General features: G+C 46.1%; 1 protein-coding gene across 2 annotated transcripts in view; it reads right to left on the minus strand.

Moving 5' to 3' along the window:
• LOC139262943 (5-phosphohydroxy-L-lysine phospho-lyase-like) overlaps positions 1-13,100 on the minus strand; it is a 68,335-nt gene extending 55,235 nt beyond the window's left edge. For both annotated transcript variants that reach the window (XM_070878287.1, XM_070878286.1), the window contains exons 1-3: positions 12,951-13,100; positions 3,136-3,254; positions 1,807-1,966 (exon numbers count right to left, since the gene is read on the minus strand). In XM_070878287.1, coding sequence (XP_070734388.1) covers positions 1,807-1,966; positions 3,136-3,254; positions 12,951-13,009 — 338 coding nt within the window. In that variant the 5' untranslated portion in view covers positions 13,010-13,100. The remainder of the gene's footprint in view (positions 1-1,806; positions 1,967-3,135; positions 3,255-12,950) is intronic.
• Between the last annotated feature and the right edge of the window lie 1,404 nt (positions 13,101-14,504).

Below are 14,504 nucleotides of genomic sequence, written 5' to 3' on the forward strand. Positions count from 1 at the left end.
AATTGCACTGACGCGCTCAGCAGGTTTCCACTGGCCACCACTGAGGGGGCAGCGGAGCAAAGTGCCGAGATGGTCATGGTTGTCGATGCCTTTGACAGCGCAGGCTCCCCCATTGCAGCCCGCCAGATCAAAATCTGGACGAACAGAGATCCTCTCCTATCCCTAATTAGGAAATGTGTCCTGATTGAGGATTGGGCGCCCGCACACGGAGCATGCCCTGAGAAGGTCAGACCGTTCCACAGACGGATGGATGAGCTCTCCATTCAAGCAGACTGCCTACTATGGGGAAGCCGGGTAGTTATGCCCCAGAAGGGCAGGGAGGCATTCATCAGGGAACTCCACAGCGAGCACCCAGGCATCGTGCTGATGAAGGCCATTGCTCGGTCACACGTTTGGTGGCCTGGAATTGATTCAGACCTGGAACACTGTGTTCGCAGGTGCACGACCTGTGCCCAGCTGGGTAATGCCCCCAGGGAGGCCCCGCTCAGCCTGTGGCCCTGGCCCACCAGGCCATGGTCACGCATTCATGTTGACTACGCGGGCCCGTTCATGGGTAAGATGTTCATTATTGTGGTAGATGCGTACTCGAAATGGATCGAGTGTATCATTCTGAATTCATGCACGTCATCCACCATCGTGGAAAGCCTACGTGCGATCTTTGCAACCCATGGCTTGCCGGACATCCTGGTTAGTGATAATGGCCCATGTTTCATAAGCTACGAATTCCGAGAGTTTATGTCGGGCAATGGCATCAACCACGTCAGGACTGCGCCGTTCAAGCCGGCTTCCAATGGCCAGGCGGAATGTGCGGTCCAAATCATTAAGCAAAGTATGCTCAAGATTCAAGGACCCTCCCTACAATCTACAATGCTGCCTATCGCATCTCCTGCTGGCCTATAGATCCCGACCGCACTCGCTCAGGGGGGTCCCGCCCGCAGAGCTACTAAACGGACACTCAAAACTCGGTTGTCCCTCATTCACCCAGTCCTGACTGACACAGTTGAGGGCAAGCGCAAGTCACAAAACGAGTACCATGACTGTAATTCGAGGGGGAGATATATAGAAATAAATGATCCTGTATTCGTCCTCAATCACGCCATGGGGCCCAAGTGGCTTGAGGGCACTATAACTGACAAAGAGGGGAATAGGGTCATTGTGGTAAAACTCAACAATGGTCAGATATGCCGTAAGCATCTGGACCAAGTTAAAAAAAAAGGTTCAGCATCGACACGGAGGAACCTGAAGAAGACCATGAGATGGAGCTCACAACACCGCCAGTGAACGAGCAACAAGAGCAATCAGAAGAACGCACAGACCCTGAGGTCAGCCCAGACAGTCCGGAATCACCACAGGTGACAGACACTCACGTCAGTGTCCAACAACCAGAGCCCCAACTGCGGCGCTCCACGAGGGAGCGTAGATCACCTGACAGACTGAACCTATGATTCCAAATAAGACTTTGTGGGGGGAGGTGATGTCATGTATGTAACCACAATGTAACACCACTGTATTACTGTATACACTCAACCTAGATGCACACCTTGACCACTAGGGGTGAACTTGTGGGAGAAACTCCTTACCTGATCACACAGGTATAAAAAGGGAGGTCCCACGCAGGGTCATCGTCTTTGGAGTCCTGTGAATAAAGAGTTAAGGTCACAAAGTGACCTTGTCCCCAGGATGTGCTTCGTGTGGTTTCATACTGTAGAGTAAGGACTTTACAACTATTATTTGAAATAATTGATTTGTAGTAATAATTTCATGTAAAATGTACACATTTAGCAAATTAAAAAAGAAACATTTTACCCAGAGTTCACAAAATAGAAAACCGATAGTTTCTGCGGCAGTGTCTCCGATAATCTCTTTGCATAGTGGACAATATTGTCATGTAGATAACGTGTATTTGTGTTCAATTTTGCCATTTGTGTTATTCCAGCTTTCACCACATCTGGGTGACAATGTCCAACTATAAAAGGGGAAAAAAACTTAAAGGTAGGCAAACTTTTTCGCATACGGCTTCATATTATCTGAAGATAAGGCAAAACATTCATTAAATCTAATTAAACTCAGACAGTAATCCATATTTATTTTAGTAAGTTCATGTACATGAATCACAGAAAGTTAGCAAGCAATTAGGAAGACAAATAGTATGTTAGCCTTTATTGCAGAGCGATTGGAGTATAAGAGTAAGGAAGTCTTGCTGCAATTATATAGGGCTTTGGCGAGACCACACCTGGAGTACTGTGCACAGTTTTTGTCTCCTTACCCAAGGAAGGATATACTTACCTTAGAGAGGATGCAACAAAGGTTCACTAGATTGATCCCTGGAATGAGAGGCTATCCTATGAGGAGAGATTGAGTAGAATGGGCCTATGTTCTCTGGAGTTTAGAAGAATGAGAGTTGATCTCACTGAAACATACAAGATTCTTAGAGGGCTCGACAAGGTAGATACTGAGAGATTGGTTCCCCTGGCTGAAGAGTCTGGAACGAGGGGGCATAGTCTCAGGATAAGGGGTCAGAACTGAGAGGAAGAGAAATGTCTTCACTGAGAGGGTTGTGAATCTTTGGAATTCCCTACCCCAAAAAGCTGTGGCTGCTTAGTCATTGAGTATATTCAAGACAGAGGTCAATAGATTGTTGGGCACTAAGGGAATGAAGCGATATGGGGATAGAGTGGGACAGTGGCATTGATGTAGAAGATCAGCCATGATCTTATTGAATGGTTGAGCAGGCTCGAGGGGCCGTATGGTCTACTCTTACTCCTATTTCTTATGTTCTTCCGACCCACAGTTGTTTTATGGAGCCTGAAGGAGCACTCCACAAAATACAAACATTTTCAGCAGCGTCCCGCAGTCCATTAAGCCACTCTAGACCCAGAAGAATTAGTTGGAGTTTTCATGATGTACGCTCCACCTAGCTGATGTCAAGTTTCATATTGTTGTCCTACAACTGGTATAGGATCCCAATTTGAATAACTAAATCAGCCTGTTGCCTGTTTCATGTACTTCATGTACTATATTTCCTGCACCTTCTACAGATTGGTTATTTGAAGATAATCAGATGATGATGTGGTGCTTTTTATTTACTTACTAGAACATTCAGTTTAGTGCTGTCCGTTTAAATGATTTTCTTACCATGAGCAACATTGTTAATACAGTCCAAATATTTTCTTTCCTTCTCATCAAACATATATTGGCCCTGAGCTCTGACTATCTTGATAGGATCATTTGGAAAAAAGAGCTTGCAAGATGATCTGCAATAAAAGTGCAGAGAACACACACAACGAGACAAAAATAGTTATACATTCTTGATATTGTATTCTTTTAAAATGTCATTTCCTAATGTTATATTTCTTTGCACTGCATAATATATACATTAAAATAAAAATGAAAATACAATACATTGCTTCCTGTTGAATCAAAAGAGTGAAATCACATAAAGAATAAACCCAGTCCTACTCAGGTTCCCTCCCTCATCTCTTTTTCCGGTACACTGACGACTGTATCGTTTCCTGCTCTCGCCCCAAATTTGAAAATTTCATCAACTTTGCTTCCAATTCCACCCTTTCCTCGCCTTCACATGGTCCATCTCTGACTCTTCGCTTCCTCGACTTCTCTATCATCATCTCCATCTCTGGGGATAGGGTGTCGACTAATATCTAATATAAGCTGGATAAAGGCCTAGCTCTGTCAAACCTGTGTAGTGGCTGATTTGCAACGGTCACCACACGTTAAAAAAATCCACGCACAGGCATCTTCCACCCCCTCAATTGGAGTTCAGGATTGGAACATCGGGTCCTTCACTGAAACATCTGTGAAGTCATGTGGAAGCAAGTCATCCTCGTTCGAGGGACTGTCTATAATGATGACTATAAGCCAAATGATTCCCACAACTACCGTGATTACACTTCCACCCACCCCGCTTCCTGTAAGGACTCTATTCCATTCTCCCAGTTTCTCTCTCTCCGTTGCATCGGTTTTGACGACGCCACCTTCCATACCAGTACTTCTGATACGTCTTCCTTTTTCCTCAAGTGCAGATTCCGCTCCACTATGGTTGACAGGGCCCTCGACCATGTTCGTCCCATTTCCTGCACTTCTGTTCTCACCCCTCCCCTCATTCCCAGAACCACAATAGTATTCCCCTTGTCCTCACCTTTCACTTCACCGGCCTCCACATTCAACAGATCATCCTCCGCCATTTCCACCACATCCAGCGTGATCCCAGCACCAAACACATATTCCCCTCTCCTTCCAGCATTCTGAAAGGACCGTTCCCTCCACGACGCCCTGGTCCACTCTTCAATCACCCCCAGCACCCCCTCCCCTTCCCACGGCACATTCCCATGCAAGCGCATGAAATACAACATCTGCCCTTTTACCTCCTCCCTTCCCACTGTCCAGGGAGCCAAACACTCCTTCCAGGTGAAGCAATGATTTACTTGTACTTCTTTCAATTTAGGATACTGTATTCGCTGCTCACGATGCGGTCTCCTCTACATGGGGGAGACTAAACGCAGACTGGGTGACTGCTTTGCGGAGCGCTTCCATTCAGTCCGTAAGAGTGACCCTGGGCTTCTGATCACCTGTCATTTTAATTCTCCGCCCTACTCCCAGTCTGACCTTTCTGTCCTTGGCCTCCTACACTGTTCCAATGAAACTCAACGTAAGCTCGAGGAACAGCATCTCATCTTTCAATTAGGCATGCTACAGCCTTCTGGACTCAACATTGAGTTCAACAATTTCAGATCATAACCACCGCTCCCATTTTTTTCGGACAGCAACTGTTGGTAATGATTCTGCTGTTTGCACCTCCTCAAGACTCATCTGTTTCTTTAGTTGTCCTATTACCATCTCCTTTTGCCTTGCCCAATCATCCCTTTTGTCATTTAATCTCTCCTGCTTTCCACCCCATCACAAACCTTCCCTTTTGTCTTTTCCTCCCCTCTCCCTGCCTCTGTACTTGCTTAGAACCCATTACATCTCTAACTTTTCCAGATCTGATGAAATGTCATCAACCTGAAACATTAACTCTGTTTCTCTCTCCACAGATGCTGCCTGACTTGCTGAGTATTTCCAGCATTTTCTGTTTTTTAAAGAATAAACCCAAGTTCTATTTAACTGTCCACAGTACATGATTTTTAATTCATGTTGGCTGATTCCATGTATTGGCTGTTTACATCAACTGTATAATACACCAGGACCCTCCATAGGTCCACATTTGAGGAGAATGGGGCATTTATTTGGAGCTCAGATACACGTCACTAACCTCAAAGTAGGATGCAACATTGCCACGTGGGGTTATAACATTTTCTGTATTCTGTGTGCTCAACCACACCCTCATCTCCACTTTTGATGCCCTAGTCCCCATTAAAACATTACTCTCTCTCACCCTGGCCGTTCCCCCTGGTACGGCCCTCATTTCCGCTCCCTTAAGTCCATGAGATGCAGACTTGAACGGATATGACAGACAACTAGTTTACCCATTCACCGCCAGATCCAGCTGGACCACATAAAGCACCATTGGATCCTGTTCTCGTCTGCCAAAACTGCTCACTATTTCAGGATCGTCCTGAAATTCAAGGATAACCCCTGCCTTCTTTTCTCTACTGCAAACCGTCTTCTTAAACCCCTCTCCCCTGTCTCCTCCACCCTTACCTCCAACAACAAATGTGAGGAGCTCATGGACTTCTTTGTCACTAAGATTCAGACTATCTGATCAGCTGCCTCTGCCACTTCCCTCCCTTCCCCTAGCCCACCTTCCTCTATGGTTTCCTCCTGTCCTAGCCCTGAACTCGCATCTTTCTCAGCCATTGTCTTCAGACCCCGCCACAAACTTCATTCCCTAGCCACCGACTCCATCCCTCTCCCTGGCAACTGTCTGAGGCTGGACCAGACTGTTCACAAGCTTGGTGTCATATTTAACCCTGAAATGAACAACTGACCACATATCCGTGCCATCACTAAAATCGCCTATTTCTGGGCCCAAATTTAGCCCTCTGTTTTTTTCTGCGCACCTCTGAGCCCCTAGCCGACTTTTTACCTTAAAAGCTGCGCCTAAAAAACGCTGCGATCATGGCCGCCTGTCGGGCCATCTGTGGAGCTGATGTGACGTACAATGAAGAGAGGGGGGCAGAGCGAGGTCCGCGCTGGTCGCACAGAGCCGGCAGGGGGGGCGGGGCCTAATCTGAGTGACTGTGTGAGTGCTGGCAGTACACGCATGCACGTTGCAGTGCTCGCACATGCTCAGTGGGGCATTAATATTGGCAATCTGCCTTTTTTGAAGGGAGAACCTCTCACTGAGTTTTGGATGCCTGCTTGATGTTTTGAAAGCTATAGGAGTGCTGTTTGGAGTACTCTGCAAGAAATCAGCTGCTAAACCTCCACAAGGAGTGCTGCATAGGTGAAAATAATTCATTGCTGCTTTGTGTTTTTAAAAATCACAGTATCAATTCAATAGAGCAATGCAACACCATGCCACAAGAACCCCGAAGAATTTCACGCATCAAGAAGTGGAGGTACTAGTGAATGTAATCGAAGAAAGATGGCAGGAGCTGGATACGAGCAACAGAGGTCGTGCAAAAGTGCCACCAAAGAAATTAATAAACGCTGGAACAAACTTGCAGATTACTGCGCAGTGGTGAATACCACGAGAAGTGGAAGGCAGTGTAAAAAGAAATGGCAGAACCTTGGTCAAGCAGTTAGTGTAAGTAATATTTTCATTTGTCAATGGAATTGCATCTGTAAATGTGACCATCTGTATATGTCCCACCCAGCAGAAAGACACCCTCTCCAACAAGTTATATTTTAATCTTTGCAGAGGAAGGTGGCACACAACAAAAGGGAAAGAACTCGAACAGGAGGAGGCTTGCCAAATCGGCACCCACTGACACCCTTGGAAGAGAGGGTCGCTTCTTTGATGGATCCTAGCTGGAGAAAAACCATCAGTACTGCACAAGCTGGGCCCACACGCGAGGGAGAGGGCAAGTACTGAAAATTCATCGTGACCCTTCAAATCAACCTGCTGCCTGGCCTGCTATGTGTGAGCCTACTCATGCCTCCCATCCTGCCCCCTCCTCTGCTGCTAACCATTTGACTGTTCTGTTATATTTTTCAGAACTTGATGCCAATCCTGAAGATACAGAAGAAGATTCAGATGCGGGCGAGCCAGACCAACTTTGTAGGGGGGAGGGGGTGGCCATGGAGAGGTATGAAGGGGACAATCTTGAACTTGCGTTGCCAAGCAGTTCTATGATTTCTGGTTCTACATTCCATGGTTTCAGTTCATCCCAGTCCCTGCATAGTGGTTTAGGGTCTGGTTCGACATTCTGTGGTTTCAGCTCGTCCTAGTCCCTGCATAGTGATTTAGGGTCTGGTTCGACATTGGATGCTTTCGAAAGTCCAGGGGTTGCGGGTTCCAGTGCTGGTGGAATGCAGTATGGATCATTCAGTAACCCAGTATCCCAGCCTGCGCCTCCCAGTGTTGCTGGAATGCAGTATGGAACAGCCAGGGGCCCACTGTCTGAGATTCAGGGTCCCACTCCTGCTGGAATGCAGTATGAAACACCCAGGGGCCCACCATCCGAGGTTTTGGGTTCCACTCCTGCTGGAATGCAGCATGGAACACCCAGGGACCCACTGTCCCAGCCTGCGACTCCCAGCGCTGGTGGAATGCAGCCTGTAACACCCATGGCCACACCTTCCCAGCCTGCGCCTCACACTGGAGGGATTCTGTTAGGCAGACCCAGGGCGAGGCCAAGGAGAAATGTGCCACGCTGTCCTGAGCTGGAGGGTGCAACAGATGTGGCTCAGGTGATGGCATTGGGTATGGAGACCAATGAGCTTACCCGATCACTCGTGAACACCGTCAGTGGGGTGGGTGATGAGGTAACGACACTGACGGCAGAAATAGCAATACTGTCACGGGACATGAGGGAGGACATTTCGGAGGCAGCGGGAACTACGGAACAGGCCATCAGGGAGGGAATGTCACAAGCAGCCGAAACGATGGCACAGGCCATCAGGGAGGCAGCTGCTGCAATAAGGGAACACAGCTAGGCCAATCCACTGCCACTCCCAAGCCATAGAGACCCAAGCTGTAACCCTAACCCCCTCGACCACCACCACCACCCATGAAGCAGTGCACATTCACCGAGATGTGGATCTGAGATGGGTGCAGCCTTTCTTTGCTGCTGTTGTTTTTGTTGTTGATTTTACTCTTGTAAGTTTTTTCTAATGTAAATTGTTTTGTAAGTGATGTAACTTTACAAGACTAAAGTGACCTTAAAGTTTTTAAGTGATCTTAGAGTATAAGTTTTTTCTAATGGTAATTGTTTTGTAAGTTTTGTAACTTTACAACTTATCAGTGATCTTAGGGTTTTTAAGTGATCTTAGAGTGTAAATGTTCACATTTTGTAAGTTATTTAATTTTGCAACTAAAAAGTGATCTGGAAATTTAAGTGATTTGAGAGTGTAAGAATTTTCAACATTGAAATTGTTTTGTAACTTTTGTAACTTTATAAGTTTATAAGTGATCTTAAAATGTTTTAAGTGATCTTAAAGAGTCATATTAAAGTACAGTTTGATAAAACATTTATTTTATTACACTAAAGTGTACATTCTAAAATTTTCAATAAAATATTTTTTACATTGAAACTGAATCATGTTCCATTAACACAACACACAGCCCAGCTCTTCTCACTCCCCAAACAAGGTAAGAAACCCAAAGGTCTTTTGTTCTCTCCCCCTCCCTTCAGTCATGTGACTTCTCTATCCCTCCTCGTCAGCACCTGCCACGCCCCCCCAGCCTGCAGAGTTCTGCCCTCCTTCCCTCCCGCCAAGCCTACAGAGTTCTGCCTTCTCTCTGCCCCTGCCCCCCAAGCCTGCAGAGTTCTGCTTTCTCCCTCCCTCCCACCCACCACCACTCCCCACCAAGCCTGCAGAGTTCTGCCTTCTCTCTGCCTCCCCGCCCCCAAGCCTGCAGAGTTCTGCCTGCTCCCTCCCTCCCTCCCACCACCAGTCACCCGCACCCCCCCCCCACAGCCTGCCGCGTTCTTTCTCACTCCTCCGCCCCCCCCCCAATCCATAACAGCCTGCCGCGTTCTCCTGATTCTTTCCTGGCCAAAGGGCTTGCCGGTGTCCCGCACATTGCCCTGGCTGAACGCACTCCAGCACGGCCAGCCTTCAGTTTAAGGTAGGATTTGATGCAGTACTTTTATTTGTTACTTTAATTATTTACTTCACTTCTTTATTTTTTATGGAATGGTTATTACTGCTTGCGCTTTCTTTGGTGCTTGGTGGTGCTTGAAATGTTGTTTAGGTGCAGGGTTCCTTCTATTTTTTATTTGTTGATTGTTGTTACTTTGGTCTTGGTGCTTTAGGTGCAGGGTTGCTTCTATTTTATTTGTTAATTAATTGCTTATTACTTTTTGTGCTTTGTTTGGTGCTTGGTGGTGCTTTAAATGTTGTTACTTGCACTGATTCCTTAACTGTAAGTAAGGTCTTTCTGTGCAGACAAAAGTGGACACATGTGCTGTCCTAAGTTAGTTTAGTACAACTATTTTCTGGCCAAATTGGCATAAATGATGTAAGTGGCTGGGAATGCCCTTTTGAAAAAAAAACGGACCTAACAAAAAACCTAACTAACTCTGGCACAAATTAAATGGCCATATTTGCAACTAAAAAGATACACCAGAAAAATCAAGTTACATAAAAAAACGGTGTAATCTCCGGAATATTGTCTGACTCCATCCCTGCCTCAACTCATCTGCTGCTGAAACTTTCATCCACGCCTTTGCTACCTCTGGACTTGACTATTCCATCGCCCTCCTGGCCAGGCTCGCATGTTCTATCCTCCGTAAACTTGAAGTCATCCAAAACTCAGCTGCCCGTGTCCTAACTCGCACCAAGTCCTATTCATCCATCACCCCATGCTCGCTGATCTACACTGGCTCCCGGTTAAGCGACGCCACAATTTTAAAATTCTCATCTTTGTTTTCAAATCACTCCATGGCCTCGCCTCTCCCTATTTCTGTAATCTCCTCCAGCACCACAACCCTCTGAGAAATTTGTGCTCCACTAATTCTTGCCTCTGGAGCATCCCCAATTTCAATTGCTCCACCATCGGTGGCCGTGCCTACAGCTGCCTGGGCACTAAGCTCTGGAATTCCCTCCCTAAACCTCTCCACTTCTCTACCTTTTTCCCTCCTTTAAAGGCGCTCCTTAAAACCTACCTCTTTGACCAAGCTTTTGGTAATCTGCCCTAATATCTCATGTGGCTTGGTGTCAAATTTTGTTTTATAACACTCCCGTGAAGCTCCTTGGGATGTTTTACTATACTACATAAATATAGGTTGTACGCAATTTTGTGGAGGGCAAAAAAACACTGCTTAAGGTCTCTCATTTAAACAAAAAGCCATTTTTTAAAAGGAATTCTATTGACTCGCCAGCTCAAACATACACTGACCTTTAAACTTGTTCTATCTAAAGTACACAGAGGTGCATTTTGCAGTGGGATTGTAGAAAGTTTTGAAAGAGGAAGTGAGCATTGAAGGTGGGTGCGGGGGCTGAATGGCCTCCTGTGCGGTCATTTCTAGCATTCTCCTTTATTGAGTCCAAACCCAGGGAATGGATATATTGGGGCTGAATTAGCGGCCCCTAAGGGTGCGTACGAGGGGCAGATCGTACGAATCTAACAGAAATGGGCATTCGCTGGCGCAGAGTTGAGCTATTTGCCCATAAGACCTGCTTTTATCAGCGCAAGACTTTTAAAGGACAGAAAAATAAATTTTTTCAATAATTTAAACATTTAAAAACCTGTGAAATAAGGTAAGTTTATTTTTAGGCCCTTTTAAATTAGTAAATTTATTTTTCAAAACATTAAATTTGTTTTTTAAATAATTAATTAAATTCCATTTTGATTAATTTTAAAAATGTCATGTTTAAAAAAAATTATTTTAAGTATTTGTGTATTTTTGGGAGTATTCCCATTCATACTTATGGTGATGCCATATATATGGAACTCACCATGAGTTTTTATGGGAATACCCCTCCTTTAATTGGTTGGTCCAACCCACATGATTCCAGGGACGTTTGCCAAATGCCTACGTCCCTGGGCTTCTACGCAGGTCTACATGTGGAGGCCCAGGACCGTAAGTCTCCGAACCTCCCGGACCACCAGATAAGTTCGTAGTCCGTAGAACCAATAAATGTTGGTGCTGAGCTGCGTTTAGGATGAAGCGAGAAGTTCCCCAAGCCCTTTGAGCAATTTGTCAGTTCGGTTCAGGTCGTTCTGTGCCAGCCAGCTTTGATGTGTGAAGCCCAAGTAGAGATCAGCTCTGACTGATGTTCCCACCTTCACACGGAGCTGGAGTCCAACCAGAGTCCAAAGAGATAGGGAGAGAGATCGGGGATCCTGACCTCAACTTGTCTCGTGCAAGGGGATTCCAGCTGCAGTTTCAGTGCAAATATCAGCTAGTTATTGGATTACTACTAGTTACAAGTAGGCAGGACGTTACATCTATTATTACATATAACAGCAACAACAACAACTTGTATTTATATAGCGCCTTTAACATAGTGAAACATTTCAAGGCACTTCACAAGAGTATTATGAAATTAAAAGAATTGACACCGAGCCGCATAAGTAGAAATTAGCGCAGGTGATCAAAAGCTTGGTCAAAGAGGTATGTTTTAAGGAGTGTCTTGAGGAAGAAAGAAAGGTAGAGAGGCGGAGAGGTTTAGGCAGTGAGTTCCAGATCTTGGGGTTTAGGCAACAGAAGGCACGGCCACCAATGGTTGAGTGATTATAATCAGGGATACTCAAGAAGGCAGAATTAGGGGAGCGCAGACATCGCGAGGGGTTATAGGGCTAGAGGAGATTAGAGATATGAAAATAAGGGTGAGAATTTTGAAATTGATGTGTTGCTTAACGGGAAAACAATGTAGGTCAGCAAGCACAGGGCTGACGGGTGAGCGGGACTTGGTGCAAGTTTTGCATCACCTCTAGTTTACGTAGGGTAGAATGTGGGAGGCCAGCCAGGAGTGCATTGGAATAGTCAAGTCTAGAGGTAACAAAGGCATGGATGAGGGTTTTAGCAGGGGATGAACTGAAGCAAGGGTGGAGATGGGCAATGTTATGGAGGTGGAAATAGGCGGTCTTAGTTATGCTGCGGATATGTGGTCGAAAGCTCATTTCCGGGTCAAATATGACGGCAAGGTTACGAACAGTGTGGTTCAGCCTCAGACAGAAGTTGGGGAGTGGGATGGAGTCCATGGCTAAGGAACAGAGTTTGTGGTGGGGACCGAAAACAATGGCTTTGGTCTTCCCAATATTCAATATCAGCTACATATCAGTGAGTTATTGTATTCATCTTGGTTATGAGGGGAATCTGTGTATGGACTGTTGGTTATCGCTGTAGTCGCAATGCGTTATCATTAGTGACTGATGGAATCAAAGTTCCTCCCAGCTCTGGTTTGCTCCCTTCGGATCACTCCCCCACCTTCTGATGTCCCTTCGCTTCCTGGTTCTCGAAACTTCTCGTACAACGGCTGCTGTCGCGAAACTATGAGCACAGATTGCTCGACACAGGACACCGACCAGTATACGGCAATAGCGCAATGTTTGCTGACGTGAGCAAAACGGCAGGCGAGCAGCCCCAGGAATGCCTGCAGCCAGAGCTGGCAGCACTTGGACTATTTCCACACACTGATCAAATGTAGTAGCGCAAAGTGATCTTTGGCGCTGGAGTTGATCGGACAAGAATGAACAAAAAAAAACATTTCCACACACTGATTTCACTCTAAACTCTACCGGATCATGTCAGCATGAAGCACAGTGTTTCCACAAGGTGTCGCGTTGGCACACTGCTGAGGAACCGAAATAAACATGACCTTGTGGCAAACTTTGCAATAATCTCCGATTCGATTTGAATCACACCCTCAATACTTACGCAATGAACTTCTCTCGAAGGCCCAAGGTTTCACTTTTGTTGTAGAGTTGAAAAGCCATGTCGTGGCGCGCAGTTTGTGCCGAGGCTGCGACACTCCCACAGCCGCTCAGTGTTTGCTCAGCAAAACTCACTGCTTACCCCGACCCTTCACCGTCCGCCAGCCAGTCCCCACCTCCTGGGCAGTGCCTGGGAATCAGGGGGAGGAGCGCTGCTTGTACCCGTGCTCTCTGTGTACACCAGGGTGTGTGTACTAACTCTGTACACCAGGCTGTGTACCTGGGCTCTCTGTATACACAGGGTGTGTGTACTGACTGCACTTACTCCAGGGTGTGTGTACTAACTGTTTACTCCAGGGTGTGTATACTAACTCTCTGTGTACACCAGGGTGTGTGTACTAACTGTGTGTGTACTAACTCTGTATACTCCAGGTTTGTGCCTGGGCTCTCTGTATACTCCAGGGTGTGTGTACTAACTGTCCAGGTACATTAGCGTGTGTGTAACTACTCTTCCCAGTACACCAGGGTGTTTGTACACGATCTGGGACATACTACCTGCAGGCTTCTTTTCAAGAATGGTGTTGGGTGGGCAGTATATAAAAAAAGGATGATGCTCAAAATGTCTTTCCTTATCCAATGCAGAGTAATGAGCTGCAGAATTTGCCGGTGTGAGAATGGGGAAGAAGGAATAACCGAGTGAAGTTTGCAAAGGTGTATTTACCTTGACGTGATCACCACACTGCCCACGCTACGGTTGAAGGATTGGGGATAGCCTACAGGCTCAACCTCCATTTAAAAGAGTAGTGCTCAGGGCCAGAGATAACATTGGGAGCACTGGGGAGCGAGGGTCCAGAATGGAAGGTTGCAGGAAGAGAACCAAGTGGGGAACTGATGAATGCCAACTTAAGCCAATCTGAAGGACAAAGCAGGAACTGCACAGATCTGCAGGGCAACCGTGGATAAGCAACACATGTTCCTGGGAGCAAAGGGGAGATGGTCCTCCAATTGGCATTGGCCAATCTCAAACTGAGTGGGTGCTGTAATGTCCCCCACCACCCCCTCCTGCCCCCTTCTCAGGTTATTAGTATAAATGAATGTCTAAATGGTTCTGTGTTTGTTTATACTCCATACATATCAGAAAAATTGCAGTGTTTTTTAAAAAGCTGTTGCTCAATTATCTCCAATGGCAACAATTCATAGAACTACTATGTAAATTGAACCATACGCATCAGAAAGTCTCACTATTGGGGCTAGGGAAGGGAAAATCTTGATTGTAATCCAGTAGTTGCTGAGAGATTGTGTAGATATTCCTTCTCTGTCCACCCCTAGAAACAGCTCAAGTCACTTACAACGGTACCGTCGAATTCCCAACTATCCAGCCTTTGGCCCTCCATTCACTACAATATCTCTGCAGCTACCGATCTGCCCAGTCACATCATCAGCCTCATCTTAGAAACATAGAAACGTAGAAATTTACAGCGCAGAAGGAAGCCATTTCGGCCCATCGTGTCCACACTTGAACATTTATGGTGGACTATTGGTTTAGCAATTCATCGCC

This window comes from Pristiophorus japonicus, chromosome 4, assembly GCF_044704955.1.
Source record: "Pristiophorus japonicus isolate sPriJap1 chromosome 4, sPriJap1.hap1, whole genome shotgun sequence".
Lineage (NCBI taxonomy): Eukaryota > Metazoa > Chordata > Chondrichthyes > Pristiophoridae > Pristiophorus > Pristiophorus japonicus.